The sequence below is a fragment of the Zootermopsis nevadensis genome, unplaced genomic scaffold, assembly GCF_977971745.1.
Source record: "Zootermopsis nevadensis isolate Lab colony 2312 unplaced genomic scaffold, Znev_1.0 Znev_ptg000022l, whole genome shotgun sequence".
NCBI classification, from domain to species: Eukaryota; Metazoa; Arthropoda; class Insecta; order Blattodea; family Termopsidae; genus Zootermopsis; species Zootermopsis nevadensis.
Genome location: NW_028259154.1, coordinates 7863480 through 7885865, shown reverse-complemented (window position 1 = coordinate 7885865; position 22386 = coordinate 7863480). Strand labels below are relative to the sequence as shown.

The 22386-nt window shown below is 38.6% G+C and overlaps 1 protein-coding gene across 5 annotated transcripts in view; it reads left to right on the top strand.

The window, feature by feature from the left end:
* The window catches only part of LOC110830972 (autophagy-related 17), a 63962-nt gene that overhangs the window by 26294 nt on the left and 15282 nt on the right, over window positions 1-22386 (top strand). For 4 of the 5 annotated variants that reach the window (XM_022066438.2, XM_022066429.2, XM_022066447.2 and 1 more), the window contains exons 8-16: window positions 2082-2453; window positions 3764-3943; window positions 4029-4196; window positions 5217-5359; window positions 9631-10042; window positions 13996-14334; window positions 15427-15744; window positions 20901-21080; window positions 21366-21520. In XM_022066438.2, the coding sequence (XP_021922130.2) occupies window positions 2082-2453; window positions 3764-3943; window positions 4029-4196; window positions 5217-5359; window positions 9631-10042; window positions 13996-14334; window positions 15427-15744; window positions 20901-21080; window positions 21366-21520 (2267 nt within the window). The remainder of the gene's footprint in view (window positions 1-2081; window positions 2454-3763; window positions 3944-4028; window positions 4197-5216; window positions 5360-9630; window positions 10043-13995; window positions 14335-15426; window positions 15745-20900; window positions 21081-21365; window positions 21521-22386) is intronic. The other variant, XM_022066457.2, reaches the window with a different exon arrangement.

Here is a 22386-nt window from a genome sequence, read left to right as displayed (position 1 = left end):
CAGAAATAAAAAAGAGTTCGAGGTGCTGCATAATCTTAGTGGTTGTCTATGCAGTAATATATCCTGATCTGTTATCTGATACTTGACACTGGACTGTTGGTTACACCAGTTATGCCAACACTTTTCCATCACCATTGTCCATTGACATTTCCATGATGGTTGCTCATCTTACTACATAACCTTCTTGATGTGTTTATTCTTTATTTAATATATTTTGTGTAGCTTCTCAATTTAATGTCCCTCATTGACATCATCACTTTGTATGCTATTGCAGGAATGCTGTTTTCACTTTTTTGGAATATGTCCATATCATTATACAGGCATACCTTGGAGATATTGCGGGTTTGGTTTCAGACCACCGCAATAAAGTGAGTCACATGAATTTTTTGGTTTCCCAGTGCATATAAAAGTTACGTTTACACAATACTGTAGTCTATTAAGTGTGCAATAGCATTATGTGTAAAAGAAACAATATACATCACTTAAATAAAAAATACTTTATTGCTAAAAAATGTGACGCAGAGAGACGAAGTGAGCACATGCTGTTGGAAAAATGGCGCCGATAGACTTGCTCGACGCAGGGTTGCCACAAACCTTCAATTTGTAAACAACGCAATATCTGCGAAGCGCAATAAAACGAGGTATGCCTCTACTCTAAATTTTACCAATTTCTCTCAGATTGTTTCTACTTACAAAACTCTTGTTTTTGTGATCCATTAAAGAACTTTTATTAAAGTGATCACTTTTGAGACATCCAATCTATAAATCAGTACCCACTGACCAACACTCTTTCATAGATCCAGATATTTAACTTTATATTGTCCTGTGACAACTAAGGCAGTTGATTCTCGGCTTTTACCATGCTTTTATACATTGTTTGAAACACTGGAAAACAAAGAAGACATAGTGTATCAGATGCAGAAGGCTGTGACAGACCATGCTGATTTGGTTGCATATTTGATCTGTGCTTGTTCGCTTTGGCTATGTCTATCTGTGCAGTTTTTAAGCATTTTAGGAATTGCAGTATTTCTTATTACATAACGTTACTTTTTTTCACAAATAAGATTATTTTTTCTTTATTTTAAATACTGTCAAATTATGTAATTATGGTGGCTCCATATTGGAGTACAGACTTTCCTTATGATCAGACATTTCCCTTTTCAAAAGAAGCCAGTGCTTTTTTGTTAGTTACAAATGGATAAAAGTGGAGATTAAAATATGCGATGATATAGACTTTGTTATAACTTTAATCCTAATTGAAAGTGTTGTTTAAATCCGTGGTGTAACAGCTCTAGAGAGCCATAGCCGACTAGCTTGACTGTTGGCCTCACGTTCACATGCCTAAGCAGAGGTGAACGATCATCCAACCAGATATAAAGTGATGTGTGGTCAGCATGACGAACCCCCAGCCATTGTTAGCTTTCCTGATCGGATTACGCTACTCATTGTAGCTTCCCAATTTCCTCACGATGCTGGGTTGGCACCGGTCCCATACACTGGTCGAAAGCTCATGAGAAATTTCTTCTCCCTGAGACTCGAACCAGCGCTCATTCTGTATCGCCGGTCCGAAGCATGATGCCTCAGACCGCACGGCTATGGCACGGGAATGAAAGTGTTGTTACTGAACTGAAAAATGTGGGTTCACTTTTCATTTGCTGTCAGAGATTAGTTAGTTACATGGCTCCTTTGGACTTTCTCTATATAGTTGCATGTTATTCCACCCATATTTACTGAATCCAGGCTGAATTGCAATCTAATAATTATTAGATTGCAATTCAAATTATAATTTGTAAATTGTTTCTGCTTTCTGGTGAAGATTTTGTGTTGTGAATTCATAAACTTAGATCTGGAAATGATGTACTTATACTGATTTGTAAATCATAATATTTCAATCTGTTAGAAGGTATGCACACACAGAACTAAAAATATTGTCTGAAAAAAGATGTTTTCTAAATTACATTTTGAAAGAAGAGCTCTAAAACTCTAGTTGTGTTGCATGGAAAATATTGTGTACTGTTTGATCTGTGTTTGTATGAAACCAGACTTAAGTGTCATAGTAATAATGTGGTTCTGCTTTGTAGTCATTTCTGTCAAACCAGACTTGGGCGAATGTTCTGGGTGATGCCTCTATCTTGCCGGACCTCTGTGCATCCCATCGACGTCAACTGCTGGTGATGTTAAAAAACCATGAACACTTGCTGGATATTCGAGCTCGTTGTACCCGAGCCAAGGAGGAGCTGTGTCGTAACTTGCACGTGCGTCTCAGATGGGTCATGTGTGTGGAGAATATGATTAGTGATGTAGGCAACCGGCTCATGATGTACCATGAGAAGCTAAAGCGCATGCATCGACATTTTGTCATTATCCAGCAGATTCACATATCTGCACAGATGTACATCAATGCTGTCGGAGAAGTTGTACGGCGACGGACCTTCTCTCAGGCTTTTCTTGTGGTCAGTTGAATTACTTACACATTCATTATTTATAACCTGTGCTTTAAAATGGTCTCTATAAATTCATTTGTAGATGACGTATGTGGTGTTAAATCTCATGATGCATATTGGATAGTGTCACATGATCAACTGTTCAACTTGTGCACTTCATAATGTACAAGACACTTCCGGAACCAAAGTAGTGTATTTATCCAAATATTATGTGGATGAAAATATTACTGAAGATTGAAAAGTAAAATGTAAAAGTGATGTGGTTTGTGCAGCTGTAGAAATCTGCACATGCATGTATGATTGCTGACAAAATTGCAACAGCTTGAAAAATTTGTAATTGCTGATAACATATTTACAATTACTGGTTTATTTCACTGCTGCTATCACTGCTGTGTGAATTGGTTTTGTTACCATTAGCATTATATTTCTCCACTGTTACCTGAAACTTTCTAATAAAAGTGTAGGATGCAAATTGTAGAATTATTATATGCAATACCTGTTATGATGCCAGTGCTAAAGTTGACATGGTAGCAGAAGCAAAGGTCTTAACTTCTCCAAGGAAAATTTGGTGGTACATGCTGTATTTTTGTAATGTATGTAGATAATGATGTTTAAACATTATGGCCACAGAAACATTTTCTAACATTTTGATGTATGTTACCAAGTAGATGTGTTTACATATTCTGTATTAAGTCATTAAGTATACTGTTACTGATATAAACTCCTTTCTGAAAGACTGTCAGATTTAAGATCTGATAGGACAAGCTTCAATAATTCACCATTTTATTGAAATATGCAATTGTATGATTAATGTTTGTGTTTAAAGAAGGTAGGTTTGCTTCTCCTGAGTCCAAATGCAGAGTAAAAGATCACTGTTGTGACACTAATTAATGAATTTTAATTTTTAATGTCGTATAAAATCTTAACTTGTTTTGATATGTTTATTCAGAAAACAATACAAAGCTTGATTTGAGGTTTTCATGGTGGTGAAGATGTCAATATTGGTTATATGGGTGGTAGCACCATGTAGACTTAAGGTAGTACCAATTTGGAAGAATGTGTGGTGTTTTAACTCAGAAGACTGATAAACAACGCAAAGTTTGTAATAAATTGCTCCTTTTAAAACAATTAATGAAATAAAGCCAGCTACATAGTGCAGTTTTTAAAGTAATATTGTTGATGGTGAAACAAACATTGTAATACTTCAAATCTCAAGTGTCCATTTTGAAAGAAACTATAAAAACTGCTTGTATATAAAATATTATTTTTGTGACAGGACATGACATCTCATCAAAGCAAACATTTCTTTTGTTATTTAGTGGGCTAGTGACCTGGCATGTCAATTGCTGGCTGTTCACAACGAGGAGGTGGCTAGGCGCAGGGAATTCCAGAGCCAGTTTGAAGGTCACTTTATGAGAAATCTTTTCCCAGGCATGGAGGACCTGCCTCCTTCATTCGCCACACAAGCACCTGTACCTTTTGACTTAGATCTACCCCAGGTATGACTCAGGCTCTTTTGTTGTTAACCTGTCCTGAGTTCTGCTATGTCTGTCATATTGTAATATGGCTGCTACTTACTTTCAGATTACAATAGAAGACATAGACTGGCTGCATGCACAGCTTCCAGAACTGACATTCTCAGTGTCTGGTCCTGATCTGGAAACAATCACCCAGTTCTTCCTTATCAAGTCTGTGACAGGAACTCTGAAGACAGAGGATAGGGAGGAAACTGCAGCCCTGGAGGACAGACTGGTGAGACTGATTTTGTGCTTAAGTCTAGAGACAGGTGTGTTTTGTGCCTGTTTATAACAGTGTTTAACATTGCATGACTCTGTTCTTGCCATGTTAAGATATGGACTTAGTTGCTTCATCATAACTCTTTTCTTACTTTGACAGCCATGTCTTCTTAAAACATACAATTCTTCTGAGAGTTTTTAGTGAGCAGTAGTAGCATCCATGACCACTGACTTCTGTATGGAAATCTGCAATAATAGGGTACTATTCGTGATCATCATCACCACCAAAAATAATTTATTGTTATTTAGTGATCACCATAAAGAATTTCTGTACTTTGTCTTATTTATTTTACCTATTTTTTTTTTTGATGTTGCTGTATCATGAGTTAGGAAATATGCATACATCAACAATTCTGGTGTCTTTTCTTTGTTTTTGCCTCTGTATTTTCATTTCATGAATGTCAACTTTTACTTCTAATGCTCTGCATACAATATGCGGTGTGGATGAGCTAGGACTTTGTCAATATAAATTTAATTAAAGCCAGTCTAATGATTTTCACTTTCTGAGATGGCAGTATAAAAATCTTTTTTTGTTAATCTACCCAGAAAAAACCATAAGATTGCAAAAAGAAAACATGTATTGGAAATAAAATGTGTGTTTAATTATTCTTTACTTTTGACTCACTCTGTATATATTTGTTTTATGAACTTAGCACTTTAACTTAGTGCTAAGGAAAGGAAGTTTAAATAAGTCATGCTCAAGATGTGTGCAGGAGCACATGTGGATCTTCATGCAAATTGTCTTTTACTTTTGTCCGATTTAACCTAAATTGGAATATATTTACAGATTCTAGTAGAATTGCCCACCATAATTTTAAGAAAATGTGTTCATTGGTTCTTGAGTTGTTACCTGTGGACAGACATGCATGGTACATTTTTGCAACTTTGTTGTGCCTAAAAATAAACAGTTAATAGTCTTTTCTGTATCCCTTTCAGATTGTATAGCAGTCATCTTGCTAAGTGGTTTGTGTTACAGGTGAGAGTGGTGACAAATGCAGGTCTAGCGAGCCACCTGGATCCAACACTGCTGCAGCCAGCTGATCCTGATGCCCCTGGTCTCGGTCAGAGTCCCAGTCCCATTTCTTTACAGGGCAATGCTCCCCCTAGAGATCATGACAGGTTTGTCTCTTCTATATGTAATGCACATAACTGGAAAGTTGCAAGTTTGTACGTTCAAATTGAACAAATTGAACGTTGTCTTGTGCTTAAAACTATGGAGCTGAAGGACTGACTACATGAATCAGGGTCTTTGTTGGAAAATGGATAGTTATTCAAATGGTCAAGAAATTTTCATCTTTGACAGAACCTGATAAAACAGCCAGGGCATGAAGTTGGATGCTTGTCTACATCATCTAGTGCTAGGTTAATAAGACATGGAACTGTCTCGCATTTCCCCATATATCTGCATGGAAGAGTGCTTAATTAAGCACTGGAGACATCTTTGTCACCTTACAGAACCTGAAGATTCATCTCTATGTTTATATAAGGACACCATTAGAGCCAGCTCTGAGGGAATTTAGCTCAGTTTACATCCTCACATCTTTTTTTAATATTACTCTTTTTCTGTGCATACTGCCCCAAGTGCTTTCTTTCTTGAGGTTTTCAATCAATATTGTATGCATATCCTGTTTCACTGTGTGTGCCTTTTGTCCCATTCATTTTGTTCTTCTTGATTTAAAAAGCAGTAGGCTCCTCTTAAATGTTGGTCAGTATCTACCAAAGTATACAATACAACATCCCAAAAGACTTCTTCTCTAGCGCTACGGCCCTTTCAGTATAGCCTTGGCTTCTCTTGAGATCGCTGCCCAGTCTTCCCTATTTTGTTTTTTTCTTCTCCAGCCTCTTACACCCATCTGTTTAAGATCAGACTCCACATCTTCGATCCACCAGAGTTTCGGTCTTCCTTTTAATTTGCCAGGAGGTTTACTATTGATGATCATCTTACATCCTGTATCATCACTCATTTGGAGTATATGTCCAAGCCATTCTATCCTCCTTGCCTTTATTACAGCTACAATATCTGAGCTTTTGAACAGCCTCTCCAGCTCGATACTCTTTCTAATTCTCCATAGGCCATTGTCACATATTTGGACCAAAAATCTGCCTTAAAATTTTCCTTTCCCAGGACATAAGCATTCTTTCAGCTAGAGATGTTAAGGTCCAGCATTCAGATCCACACAATACTATAGGTCGTATTATAGTAGTGTACAACCGCAGTTTAAGGTTTTGGTGGATATACCTTTTCCTGAGAACTTGGCCTAGAGCGTAGTAGTATTTGTTACCCGCAGTAATTCTTGCTTTTATTTCTGTGAGGATGTCATTACAGCTTGTGATCAAGGAGCCTAGATATTTGAAAGACTCCACCCCTTCAAATTCCCTCCCAGCAATCTCTACAACCCCAGGCTCATTGGCTCCGCTCGTCTTGTTCAGCATGTGCTTGCTTTTGGTGTTGTTAATCTCTAGGCCTACTTTCTTGGCTGCAGTAATTATCTCTTCCATTGGTTCTGTGAGGTACTTCATGCTTCTTCCCAGCGCCACCAAATCATCTGTGTATGCGAGTATCTGACAGATTCTATTAAAGATGTGTCCTCCAGGGTTTGTTTTGATTGCTCTAATGACCTTTCTAGACAAATGTTAAATAGCTGTTGTAAGCCCGCCACTGTTTCAAAGCTGTTAGAGACCCTATCTTGTATTTTCACCTTATTGCAAGTATTTGTCAGGGTCATTTTCACCAATCTTACTAACTGGAAATCCAGATTCTCTCATTATTTCTATTAGTTGATTTCTATCTATGCTATCGTAGGCCTGTTTGAAGTCGATATATAGTTGATGCACTTCGATGTTTCGTTCGCATGTCTTCTAAGGCAGTGAATCTGGCCAATTGTTGATCGGTTTTTCCTAAAACCACACTGGTAGTCTCCTAAACAATCTTCAACATAAAGCTCCAGGCGCTTCGATAATACTGCTGCAAATATTTTATAGGTGACATTGAGGAGTGAGATCCCTCGGTAATTCTTGCATTCTAACTTGTTGCCTTTTTTGTGTATTGGGCAGATAATTGCTGTATGCCATTCTTCAGGCATGGTCTCCGTCTTCCACTCCAATTCACATAAAGATTGTATGTGCTTCCACAGCGTTCTAGCACCATATTTAATCAACTCGGCTGAGATAGACTCTTCCCCAGGAGAATGATTTAATTTCAACGCTCTTATTGTTGCAGTTACTTGTAAAGAAGGTGGAGTGATTTCCCTTTCTGGTCCACAGCATATTTTTCCTTCTTCTTGCGTTGGTGCTCCTTCTCCTGGGTTAAGCAGCTTCTCAAAGTACTCCTTCCAAATATTAAGGACACTCACTTCATCCCCTACCAATTCTCCATCCTTGTTTCTGCACATAGATGTTCATGGTTGGAAGCCGCCTCTCATCTGTCTTACACTTTCATAAAACTTTCGTACCTTGCCTCTTCTGAACCTGTTTTGTGCTTCTTCTAGTCGTTCCTCTTCATATTGACGTTTCTTCCTTCTGCATAAGTTCTTTGCCTGTTTCCTTGCTTCCTTGTATGCCTGTACATTTGATCTTGTACTTCTTTGTAACATCTTTTTACGTGCTTCTTTTCTCTTTTCCCGGGCTATTCGACAATTGTCATCATACCAGTTATTCCTTTTCTTTTGTTTGTATATTCCCAGCGTGTTTTCAGCTACTACTTGTACTGCATTCTTTATCTTGTTCCACCTCCTTTTAACCCCATATTCCTCCTCTGTTTCCACTGCTATCTCCAAGGTGGATTCCAATTCTATTTTATATTCCCTTGCTATAAGGCTGTCTTTTAGTTTATCAGTGTCAAATTTTTTACTGCTATGTCCTTTTGTACAACTGGCACTGGAGATCCGTTGTCTCATCCTCACTTTCACCATATTATGATCGCTATCGCAGTCCGCTCCTCTATATGTCCTTTCATCCAAGACATCAGAGGCATGTTGGGCATGTATCAGCACATGGTCTATTTGGTTGTGAGATTGTGCATCTGGTGAGATCCATGTTTCTAAATGTATTCTCTTATGAGGGAAGAGGCTGCTACTGACGGTCATATTTCTAGTGGTTGCAAAGTCTATCATCCTCCAACCATTATCATTGGTTTCCTCATGTAGGGTATACTTTCCTACGTTTGGGGTCATTGCATGGTCTTTCCCTACTTGAGCGTTGAAGTCACCGATAACTAATTTTATGTCACTTTTTGGGGCCTTCATATGGATGTTATTTAGTTTTACATAGAAATAATTCTTTTGCTCTTCCTGCTTGTCTTCTGTGGGAGCATGAACGCAGATTAAGGTTGAGTTCAAAAATCTTCCTCTGATTCTTAATGTACACATTCTCTCATTTACTGGTATGAAGTCAATGATTCTGTTTTTAATACTTCTGTGTACCAAGAAACCAGTTCCAAACTCTGCTCTTGTTTCCTGCCCACTGTAGCAAACTGTATACTCGCCAGAGTCCATGATGCCACTTCGTTTCCACCTCATCTCTTGCACTGCAGCAATATCAACTTTATATTTACCTAGTTCTTCCTTGAGCCTTGCCAAAGTGCCCGGTTTTCGTAAGCTTCTGATGTTCCATGTAGCCAAAATCATGTCCTTTTTCCGTTTTCCATGTCGTCTACCAAAGGGGGTCATGTTTCCGAGGCCTCATCTCAACAGTGTCTGAATGTCAGCTTTTTCCAGAATTGGGTTGTTAGCCCAATGTCCAACCCCCATCTTTCTGGAGGACCGGAAGTTTTTTCAGGGTTCTTTCCCTTAGAAGGATTGGTTTCTCTACACCTATGGAGCCCCTTCTACCCCTTCATTTTCTGTCAGGGTTTTCCTTCCCTTAGCCTTTGGGGATCCCTCCCCTACCCACAAGGCAGTGGGGGCAGCAGTTACTTACTGGCGGTGCTTACTCGCCAGGTCACAGGACCTTCACTGAGCTCATGTGGTATTTTATGGGCGTATCCCTGCCACCAGCTACGCTCCCACGCTCTCCAGTCTTGCTGCCTTGGTCCGGGACTGCTTATTTGGGTCTCCCCTTATTCACAGCTAACCCTCATATCTGAGGGTCATTCACTATCCGCCACCTGTGACCCGCCCTGTGCATCCCAAAAGACAGCCATCTTCAAACAAAACTTACTTCACTTTTCAGAGCTTTATTGTAGCTAGGAGAACAATTTCTCTGTATCGGAGAGTGTTTTATAGTGTACGGGATCTCCACTCTCTACCAAAGTGCATTTTATTGTAGCATTCACTTTAGGCTCTTTCCATATGGTCAGCAGAGTTTATTTGCTTATCTAAATAGACCAGAACTTTCCGAGGACTGTCACTGGGAATAGAACTTCTCTTTCATTTCACTTTTTTCTGTTGCAGGGGCTTTGAATCTGAAACTGACACAGAGGAGTTTGAGAAGGTGGGTCAGAGCCCAGTAGAGTTGGTTTTTGACTCCAAACCATCGACAAGCAGCGTATGCATCTCAGGCCAGGTGACGGAGCAGGTGCAGGAGCAGGACAGGGCACCATGTGTTCTCACCACGCTGGAGGTTGGTGTCTGTGGCAGCAGGGCTGACTCTTCCTCTCCCCCTTCCTCGTCCCCGCTGCTTCCTCACCAACAGCCATCTCTGCTGCTGCAGTCCCATTCTGAATTTACCACTGCTGACTTTTACATTGATGAGTCAATGCCGTCAAGCTACACGGAGAGTAACAGTGCAAGATCCCACCATCAGGCAGCGCCAGAACTGACCCGCCAGCTGGAAGACATGAACACTCTTGTTACTCTTCTTCAGGTACAGAACACCAGGCCCTGATCGCTCACTTGCAACCAAGCCAGCAGTCTTTTCTTTTAGCAACTTGCTGAACTACTTTTGGTGATTTTGAACATTGTGATTAGGCACACATTGATGTTTTCAGGCTAACTTTAGACTGGTACAGACTTTAACAATAGCTGTCAGATTCTAGACTTAGTTACAGGAGATATGTGACAATTGAAGGAGAATGGTTGTGGAAAGCCTTATTACTCAAGGAAAGCTTTTGGCCACGAAGTAGAAGGAAAAAGATCCCAGTCGTGATACTTTTAAAGCAGATCATGTACTGTTGAAGAAGATGACACTGCTGTCTGGGATGTTGAACTGTGTAGTTTAATAGAAACTGACTGACATTTCAAAGGTGCTCACTGTCTGCCATCATTACTGCCCTCATGATGGATGTAGTGAGCACCTCTGAAATGTCCATCAGTTTCTGTAAGACTACGGGACGCAATATCTCAGAAGATAAGTCATCATACTTGCCACTGTGAGAATCTGAAATCTCACCAAGTACTGTAGGAGTCCTCAACCATTTCCATACCTACGGCCACATTCATTCTTTCTTACTGACTTTTTAGAACTTTATTAAAAATGCTACTTGCATATTACTCAGTATTTTTTTTTTAAATTAGTGAGATTTTTATGCTGCTCTTTCAATATTAGGCTTAATATCTGTCATGATTCATATCCATCCCTCCAAATTTTCAACAGTAAGACACATCCTAGTTCTTTATTTGATGTTCTTCTTTAAACTCTGAGTCTAGAGTTTCTCATGGTAAAAGGTATTGCCAAATATTGATAGCATTAACAAAGCATGTTTTCTGATATATAAGTATTTTTCATTATACAGAGAGAGACAGTATTGTAAAAAATGTACATGACCCATACAATTGCATGGTAGGCCTCATATGGCACATAGGCTTTGCGTTGAGAACACTTGATATGTGTCTGAATAACACAAGCCCCCATCAAATAAAATACAAGCCTCAGGTTTTTAAGAAAAGCTTATTCATTGAATGAAACTAATACTAGAAACTAAAAACTGATAAATTTTGTTAATGTAACTAGTCCCACTCTAGAAGTATACACAAGCATGCATAATGGCTGATAAAGTTAAAAAAAAATGTATACATTGTCACACCATCGTCAGAAGCCTAAATCTTTGATTTCTTCCTCATCAGTAACCCAGACTTATACTAGTGGTTTTTCTTTGTCTGCATCAGGAGGCCATTGTGCTATATGTTTTGCTGTCTAACATTCACTCACTCTATGGTGCAGGAAATGTGAAAAGTCAGTTGTATACTCAGATTTTCAAAGAACAGTTCACTTTCTTTATGTTTCTTCACTGTGTTCACAAAATTCTGTCACCAGACTCTATCCTGACCTAGCTGCATCTATTTCACTCCATTGATTTCTATCTTTGTAAGGTCTAACACAATTTTATTTAAAAACTTCTGTAAGAAGCCTCAGTTTGTGCTGAAGCTCTGGATTCCAATTTCTTTCAAGATTTCTAGTGCTACCAACAAGGAGCTTCATTAATTAATTTTAATGCATATATATATATATATATATATATATATATATATATATGCTCTGATGATCGGTATCCTTCTTATTATGTAGTGATATGATTAATGATTAACTGAAGAAAGTGTTCTTTTTTATCTTCTGCGGTAGTCTCTTTCATAACATACTTAACAGGAGGCCAAAGAAAACATTTCTGATGTCAATGAAACATTAAACCACCTGATTGTGGTGCATTTTTTCCCCCGCTGATGTCTTAGAATGTTGACTAGGTGTGAAAATGAAACAGCACAAACTTGTTTTCTGCCAGCAGAGGTGAATGTTGACTTGGCAGAAAAATGAGAAACCACGGACTCATTAAATTTTTCATCACCAAATGTGATGCGGTCCTGACAAGATGTTGCAGTGTGTGTCTGGAAAAGAACATCAAAAGGGGAAACAAGATTTTTTTGTGCTCTTTGTGGAGTTTGCATTATGAATTTTGCTCAGACTCTACTAAAGGCAATGTAAAGTTCCTGAAATTTGCAATATATATTTTCTTTAGACAGTTGAAAATTCCATCCCTGAGATTTAAACCCTCGCATTTAAAGTGAGGACTGAATTTAAAAGCCCAGCAGGAAGAGTTGTAGAACATTCACATATGTGCATTTTTATTGAACTCTGTTTCAGGTTCATGTAATGTAGATGAATATTAATCAGGGGGGTTAAAGTGCTTTTAATGCACCTTTTTCTAGATTGTTATCTTGTTAATGTACATATATATGGTATTTGCATACCATGAGTAATAAGGCTAGAACTGATAGTGACTTGTAACTGTATGTCCTCTAAATGTAAATTTTATCAATGGTAAATCCTAATCTGAGTGGCTGGGGTTCATGTTTGTGCATCCATCAAGTGGTTATGTTGGTTGTAGGTGTTGAGGCGAGTCCATTCTTATTCACCTTTATGATATAGTTTATTGAATACAGGTCGTATAAATTGACCCACATAGAGCGGTAAGTATTCCAGCCTAAAGTTAACATGAAAAGGAAATGTCTTCTGTCTTCATTGTATTTCTGCTTTGAAATCTTATTATTTTCTCAGTGTTTCTTTGTCTCTAAATGGGATTTGGTTCTGGCTGTGCATAGTGATTCATAGTTTCTGTTTGCTAGCTTTGGGCCTTGATCAGTCACTGTCCCCAGTTCTTCCCAACCCCACCTCTTATCCACCTGATGACCCATTGTAATGTTTTTCATGTTTTCTGTATTAGATGAAGACCATTTTTAACACAGTTTTTAATTGATTTTACAGTTTCTGTAGCAGATCATGGAGAATATTTGTGGTCAGATGTGATGTATTTTTGTTGTGAAGTTACTGTGTTGGGAAATTGGTTGTAAGTGGACTACACACATTTGCATATTTCTTTACTAGTTTTATAGCTGATAATGAATTTTTTTGTGCAAGTACTATCAGTATTTGCATTTTAACAGCTCTAAGCAAAATACTGAGAAGAAATTACTATGTGATTAGTTGGTTTAAAGTTGACTTTGTTGCATTTGTTATTTGAGACTTAACAAATTAAATAAATGGAACTCAGTCTTAAAAATAAGTTAATATAAGTAAATTTTGATAGTGGTATTTCTTGCATACCAGAGTTATGTTTATACTATCATATCTTTATCACCAGAGCCTCATTGTTGTAGAGTGCACAGATCATGGTAAGGTTGGCATTAAAATAGGAGAGGCTTTAAGACAGCTTGAATTATGGATTTGTGATCATCATTATTTATGAACAAAATCTTGTTCCTCATAATGATAAAAAAAGGCACAGTCTCTGTACCATTAATTGGAATTGTCTTTGTAAGGAATGGAGTGAAAGAAATTTTTTATGTAATAATGGAAGTGTTTTGCCCACACAGACTACAAAGAAATTAATTATGCCTATTTCACAGATTTATTTCAGGGTGTAAAAAATTATTTGTCTTTTATGACATGCCATATTTAAGAGATACTTATTATGTTTTACATGATTTTCTTCTGTTCCTCTCACTCTTACTTTTTTGGTAATAGAACTGTCAAAGCCAAACATTCCATATCGTAATCAGCCAGTGCAGTGAAAATGTTTTTTTATATATATATATTTTATGAACTGTGAAGATTTTCTTTACTGGTTAGTGCACCTTAGGAGCAGCAATGCATATTCTTGGATGTTGTGCTATGTAGTCTCGCAGAAATTGACTGACATTTCAGGGGAGCTTGTTGCCTCAATCACCAGGGCATTTTGCCCTAACGATAGAGCCAGTAAGCATCTCTGAAATGTCAGTAAATTTCTATGGGACTCCATGGTGCAACATCTCAGCAGTCATCTTCATACTTACTGCCAATAGAACCTGAGATCTCAGTTATCAAATATTGGTGTGGGTGGTTTTCAGGAGAATTTGGGCAACACCCGCAGCGAAGTGGAACGGTTGCGTGAGCAGCTCAGTGCCTGTGCATATGTCACATGTGACATGGTCAGTAGACTGCGGGCTGATTTGGCTGGCTTGCGGGCTCATGTCCAGCAGGAGCAGGTTGAATTTGGCAGACTGCAGGTTCATCTCTTGGCAGCACTGGGACAGCAATATGAAGCTGCCGTGGCATCTGAGAAAGTGCTTCGGCAGGAACAATTACAGCGCCTCACTGTAGACCATGAGCTGGAGATGGATTCTCTCAGGAAAGATGTCAGAACTGCAGTTGAGACAAATGATGAGGAGATTCGAATACTGAAGCAGGTTTGATATGTAAACATTTTGTAATTAATATCTTTGTTAAGTAATTATCTCTCTGGTATTACAGCCAGAAGGTTTGATGCTACTGTTACCAAAGCCTGCCATTGGGCATAATCCTGAGCCAGTTCTGTTCATCTTCAAGCATCACAGTTTCTCTTAAATCCAGTTTGATGTTATTCTTCCTTCACCTCATTATTCCAAGTGCCACTCTTGCAAATGCTTTTCTGCTAAAATTCTGTATGCATTTTTTTTGTCCAATATAAGCTATGTGTCAAATCTATAATTACATATCTTAATTTCTATACCTTACCAATAGTTTGTGACCTTTATAAATTACAGTTCCTCATTATACATTCTTCAGAGTTGCCTGCTTACACTTAGGCACACAGATTTAACAGACAGATGTAGTTACCTTTTTATACACCTGTGAGTAGTTTAATCAAAGTCTGAATTTTAGATGATAAAAACTCAAAAGTGTTCTGTAAAACTAATGATTTGACTGATACGTTTTTGTCAATAAATTAATTACCATGGATTTATACTACATTCAGTGTCAAATATACAATGATTTTTAACTTACTAATTTTGCTGTTTATTTTTGCCGCATGTAGCATAGTAGCAGCTTTTGGGTGAGAGTCACATCAATTCTTAAGTCAAAGTTATACATTGAACTCCAGTCATGAAAACTTACAGAAAAGTACAGTAGATTATACCAAAACTAAGATGCAATTGATTGTAATATGCGCCCTTGATTCAGTAATAGGGTTTTAGGGAGAAAGATGGTATATCGATTATTAAACACCATCAAATGTAAGGTGCTTCCCAATTTCAGAAATTTTAAAATGTTTAAAAAGTCAAGGAAATCCATTATATTAAAACATAATACATAACAGATATTTAAATCACTTCTTCTCATGGCTTATGAACACTGGTTCAAGGAAACTGCCCTTCAGTTTTTCTGATCTGAGATGGAAACATTTATGAATCTCAGGTCTTCGGGTGATTTTATGATGTTTGAACTCTTAATATACTTCTATTTTTCATTCAGTTTGTCGTACTGGTTCACTGGTGAGAGATTTTATTTTGTGTTTCTAGACCAATGTAATGAAGGAAGAAGAATTGGCATCCTTGCAAGCAAGGATGGAGGAGCGGTTGGAGGAGGAAGTGCATGTCCGGCAAGAAGCAGTACAGAATTTAGAGCTTAAGCTGTCAGAGATGAGGGAACAGTGCAGTGGTTTGCAGGGGCAGCTGGAAAGAGCAGAGGCCAACAAGCAGACAGCACTCAAAGATCTCTCTGATCAACTGACTCACAGCTATAAGACAGAACTTGAGGGGCTCCGATCTCGTTTCAGGCTCATGGCAACCACTTCTATGGAGCGAAGTCCCAGTGATGGCAGTCTTGAAAAGATAGAGGTATGCCATGCAGTAAGATAGTGACAAGTTGTATAACTAGTAGCTAAAATTTGTTCTGTTAGAATAGAGGTTCCACCAAGTTATACAACAGAAGATCCTTAAATTTTCATGAAGGAGTTATTTTATTTTTAAAGTAGACAAAATAATGGGAGAATGGAGAAAATTACATAATGAGGTGACAGTACGTTCACCGAGTATTGTTAAGGTAGAACATTAGAAAACATAGTATTCATGAAGACAATAAATGAATACAATGTTTTGGCTTTAAACATTGATAAGAACTCACCATTGGGAAATGTGAGTATAGTTTGAGAGGATAATATTGAAAAGAATCTCAAAGAAATAAGTTGCAGTGATGTGAACATGATTGAATTGACTCAAAATATGATCCAAAGGCAGACTTTTTATGAACACAGAGATGCTCTGTTAGGTTTCTTAATAGCAAGTAATTTATTGATTAGATGAGTAAGAAAGCTGTGGTAGGAACATCTTGGACTATGGAGTGAGCTATTTGGTATAAAAGCTTATTATTTAATCAATAAGTTAATTAATTGGACACTTATTTGGATTTATTATTTCCTTCATTTACCAGTACAGATTACCATATTTTCTAAGATGCTCTGCTTGCTTCTGTCTGAAGAACGTACAATAAAAAAGTTGGGGAGATGGGGCACAACTTATTCATGATTGAGTTTGGCAACACTACTCATTTCAAGTGTGATTCTCATGTTGCATATCAGTGTGCTAAGGCATACACAGTTGTAGTATTAATCTCAGATGAAACACACTGGCCCACAACCCTCTTTTTGTTATTATTTATTAGCAAAATGACATCATAGATATTATTTGTTAACAAAATTATATACTGGATATATATAGATACAAACAAGTAACACAGCGATGAGATGATGGATTGCAAAGCCCCCCAGAAACCTGTGTCAGTTCTCTGCCCCTTTCGAAATTAGGAGAGAGCCCACCCCCTGAAGTAGTTTTGGTCTGAAAATGGAGGAGACGTTACATGTCCAATCACCGAGCAGAAACTCATCCACCCCAGTTCCCTTATAATACAGGCAACTCTCAGTTTACGAACGTTCTAGTTATGAACATGATATGTATCGTAAAAGCTCAAGAATGCAAGATACATATAACGAACAACATCGTATAACGAACAACGTCTTGGAACGGAACTCGTTCGTAAACTGAGAGTTGCCTGTACAGCAAAGCTGGAAGAGACCAGGGCACACTGACGGGAAAAGAGTAAGGGTACGGCTGCACTGCACGCGTTTCACTTGGAGGTTGGAGGGTAGCAAGCCGCTTGGCGGGAACGCGATTGTAACCAACAACAGAAACCTTATGTAGGCGGCCGCACTGACCCACCTACCTCGAAGCTAACCGCTACCCTCCCCGCTAGCAGAATGAACCTGTCGGTTAAAATCGTTCACTACCTAGCAGGATACAATCACAATCAGCAGTGTGTAGCCTTGTGTAACTTATCTTGAGTGTAACTATGACAATGAAAGACTTTTGATCAGCGCTGTGTTCCGTAGAAGGCCACGGTGGGATCCAAATCATGATTTACATGAACATACTGCTCTGTTGAGGAGAGAGTGGGAAGAAGTTGCTGAAGAAATAGGAAAGGATGTTTAGTTGAAATTTTATTAAATAGCATATATGTTATCGAGTTCGTTTGCATAAAATTTCCATACGTTCCGAATTAGTTACATTTATATTGTATTGTGGTGTTGCAGAATATATTCCGGCAAAGAATAATCATTTTGCCATGGCACAGATCCCACACTGTTAGTAACTTTTAAGTAACTTGAGTCAGGTCCCTCATGTTCCAGAACAAAATTATGAAGAATACATATAGCTTTCACAATTGAAGTTGCATTATGTTCATCTGTCTCAATACATTTAAGCAAAATTCGCCATTTAGTACAAATTGTTCCAAAAGCACATTCTACACTTCTTCGAGCACTAGACAACCGGTAATTAAAGAAAGGTTTCTTGTCATCCAGGTTTCTTGCTGAATATGGTCTCATTAAATGCCCTTCCTACTTGCACGCACTGCACATAGCAAGCTGCCCACGAAGTGCAGTGCGGACAGTCACCCGCATCCCGCCACCCAATATGCATTCCGCTACCCATGAACCTCCAAGCAAAACGCGTGCAGAGCGCCCTTACCCTAAGGTTAAGAACAGGGTGACACGAAGGAAAATAAGGAAGTACAGAGTGACACAAAGGAAACGTCACACTGAGATCGTTCATATTTGTAAGGTACTGCATGCATGTTCTGCTAAACATGAATACTAAAGAAATGTGTTTTTCATCTTTTACAATTTGTGAAAAGCTGAAAATAATTTGAGAAGTAGAGGAAATTGTAAATTGTGCTGCTAGAAGAAAATATGACATTATTAAAAGTTGTTTAAGATATTGTGGAAAGAAGGAAGAACTGATAATGCAAATCAGTGGTAGTCAAAGGGCTTATCCTGAAGTAGAAGAAAAGCTTTGTGAATGGGCAAGTGAAATTTGTGCAGTTTAGATACACAGCATCCACCAAAATGTGTCAAATAAGGGCCTTAGCACTGGAGAAAGTTGTGGAACCCAAGGTTTCGAGGCAAGTAAGGGATGTGTGTGGTTTTTTTTTTTGCAAGAAATAATTTGTATATTGGAAGAAGATAAGTGACTGGTGGCTTCCAGATACACATGAAGAATAAGTATTGTTTTAAAAAGTGTGTTATCAAGTAATGGAAGCGGTATTCTTACACTTTTTTTCCAAAATGTTGCTGATCAAGCCCCTGTTTGTGTGTTATACTAAGTATTGGTGGCAATGGAAAACAACAGCCAATGTAAACTTGTGCTACATACGAGGTGCGATCGGAAAGTTTCAAGACTGCGCCTATAAAAACCCGTACACTTATCTCAGGTATTAAATTCATCCATCACCCTCGAAGTAGTTCCTCTGGGAGTGAACACAACGATCCCAGCGCCGCTGCCAAGCCTGGAAGCATCCCTGAAAATCTTTCTTTGTCAGCCTGTCAAGCACCATCTGCGATTCTGCCTGAATCTCTTCTATCGTCTCAAATCTCCTTCCCTTTAGCTGAATTTTCATCTTTGGGAAGAGGAAGAAGTCACACGGAGCTAAATCGGGCGATCCGGCAAGATCTTTGAGCTCCTGACAAACGAGAAGTCGATTCTGCTTCTGGTCCTCAGACAGAAGCCTTGGCACAAACTTGGCTGCGATGCATCGCATGTGGAGTTCTTCCTTTAGAATCAGCTGACAGGTCCCATAGCCTATCCCAACAATGTCGCACAAGTCGTTGATGGTACGACGTCTATCTTTGTGAATGGCCTGCAGAATCTTCGTAACATTTTCGGGCGTTGTGCTCAAAGATGGTCGTCCAGAACGCTCGTCATCATCGACAGAGGTTCGGCCATTTTTAAAACGTGAATGCCACACAAAAGTTTGTGCACGACCCATTGCGGACTCCCCAAATGCTTGCTTTAGCATTTCATAGGTTTCCGTAGCTGTTTTGGCAAGTCTTTGGCAAAATTTGATTTGTTCATGAAAATCCGCCATTCCGAAATCGCAGGAGGGTTGGTGTAATGCACTACCAAAACACCCGTAACTAAGAAACAAATGCTAATTCGATGATGCCGGCTGGCACACTGATTCACTATGAATGTAGGCCGCACCCCCTAGCGGCAGGAGCTCGTACTACATCCGGTTCGCCCTCTATTGACACAGTCTTGAAACTTTCCGATCGCACCTCGTAACTGAAAACTGCTAATGTATGCATTGTCCTAAAAGGAAAGCCATTTACCAACGGTCTGGATAAAAGGTGTGATCATCCAGGCAGGGTGAATGGATGTAATAAAACCCTCTCAAATAAACAGCCGTGTCAATGCTGAGTTAAAAACCATTGTCAGCCTGATGACGGAGACAGAAACAGTTTCCAGAACATTGGTTTTCAACGCTGATCACGTGAGAGGATTTTATAATATTCATTTGCCATGAATGTTTCAAATCTTGGATAGGATGACTGGATCATACTCTTATCCTGGATTGCATCAAGTGAATGCGGCAGAAGGAAGGAGTTCTTATGTCTGTAGTGTGCTTGATTTAGACAGCTTTCATATGCATGCATCAGAAGAAGGTAAAAAAGTCTTCAAAAGCAGAAGTGTGGTTGAAGTCATTTCCCTGTAAGACTGACAGTGATGTTGCAAAGGCAGGATGTTTGTATAAATTGGTTAAAGTTGTGCTGAAAGTATAATATTAGCGTGGTTGACTTTGGAAGAACATATGTACACTTTTGTAGTGCAGCATCCTGGTGTATATTTTTCAGATACTTGATGTTTATTCACTTGTTAATTTTTATACATTCTTCGTAAGTGTTGATCAAACCACATGTTTCAGAAATGTAGACACATTGAACCTGAAGATTGGCACATCCAAAACACGTAGTTTGATGAACATTTAGGAAGTGTGTGTAAAAAAGTGAAAAATTAACAGACTTCACATATGTTGATGTTAGTTTTCATATTCTACAGTTTTGTGTTAGATTTGAGGAGGTAGTATTTGAATATGGCTGTCTTCTGGGTTGTTGCAATGTGTAGCGTGGTAGAAGAAGTTAACTGAATTTCAGAGTTGTTTGCTGTCTCCTTTGTGGAGACTACATGGTACAACAACCTAGAAGACAACCAGTGACCTTCATACTTGCTGTCGTGAGAACCTTAAATCTTACCAAATAGCATTTGAATGGCAAGTTAGTAACATAGTTGAGACATTACTGCATGTCATCTTCCTGTTGCAGGATGTAAGATCCTTTCAATAATAAGGCTGTAGCAGAAATAAATGAAGGACATTGTGTTCAAATTTTAAAACACTGTATCATATACACTTATGCTTGACATATATTCTTTAATATTTCACAAATTCACATCATAAACTATGTACTGGTTGTGCAAAGGCATTGGGTATTTGTGAAAATGCATTACGAATATACTTATTGCTTATAAGAATCTATCCAAATCTGAAGCATTATGGCATAGTCCATAAAACTTAGCTTCTTAATGCTTTAATGAAATTGCTCAGTGTTTTGGTTGTGATGGGACTGAAATATGTGTCATGTCATTGCACTTTTGGTTGTTGACAGAGGTGCGAACTGATTGAGCTGGTTAATCATGAAGCTATTGTAGCTCAGATACGTGAGGATCTTGCAACAGAACGGGAGGCATCGGTGAGAAAAGCGGTGGAGCAGGAGCGAGCACGCTGGGAGGCCAGGCTTGAGCAGGAGCTCAAGCAAGCTCGTGTACGCTCTGAGGCAGAAAGACAGGTCAGTTTGGCAGCCCTTGATACCCTTAAATCAATAAAAGCAGAACGTGAAATATTTAATGTACATGCTATATAATACCAGCCTCTAAACATCAAGAATGTATGATCATGATAGGCCTAGCAAACTTGTAAACTTGTAAGGCAACTTCATTTAGTTTACTGGCAGAGACAAGGTTAAGATTTGTACATTTAAAAACAATAAGCATATAGAGACTGCATTCAGAAAGTGTAATCGTTGAAGTAACAGCTGTCCTATAATTTGTATTGTGGCTGTGCTCATCACTAGGTGTGGTTCAATGAGACAATGCGGCGTGTGCTGGACGACAAAGAACGGCAGCTGGGAATCCTGCGGATGCGTGAAGCCTCACTGGTTGAGGAATGTCAGCGTCACCAGCAAACAATCCGACTCCTGACAGACAGTAGAGACTGTGGTCCACAAAGGTACTGACTTGTTCTATTTACTACAGATTTGGCTACTTTTTAAAGGTGCCTCAAGTTTCACTATGTCACTATTATGCATGTATAGTGACTTGCTTTCTTAACATTTAGCATATTTCTTTGTAAATGCTTTCTTCTTTGAGATTTCAGGTTCTTGTGGTGGTGAGTATGAAGGTGGCTATCCTATGGGTTGTTGCACATTGTAGTCTAGTAAAGTTTACCAATGTTTTAGGGGTGCTTGCTGCCTCCATCATCAGAGCAATGATGGAGGCAACAAGCTCCTATAAAACATCAGTAAACTGGAAGATGGCTATCTTCTGCATATTTGCATCACCCTATTAATCGAGGCAGCAAGGACCTCTGAAACAATGATAAACTTCTACCAGACTACACAGTGCACCAATCCAGAAGACAGCCATCTTCAGACTCACCACCATGAAAACCTCAAATCCTAATCAGTAAACTTTTATCAGACTATGTAGTACAACAATCCAGAAGACAGCCATCTTCATTTTCTTTTTTGAATACCACCAGTCATGTTCACTGCCCCTTTATACAGATGTATCACATTTTGAATGCTGTTCTGGACACTGTTTCATCCACCCTGATGCAGTGTTCAGTTTCACTCTGAAAGTGAATTTGGACTACAGATGCTTAAAGAATACCATACGTATGAGTTGTGGAGTATATTGTGATCACTTAATAGTGCAGTTTTTATGCAGTTTGATAAACTATAAATGATGGTGAATCAGCATGTATAACTATTTTTGAAGTACTGAGTTTTTCTTGCAAGACCCTCTGGCCTACAGTCACATCAATATATGTCCATTTTCACACACATGAAATTGCTCGCCTGTGATATATTTAAT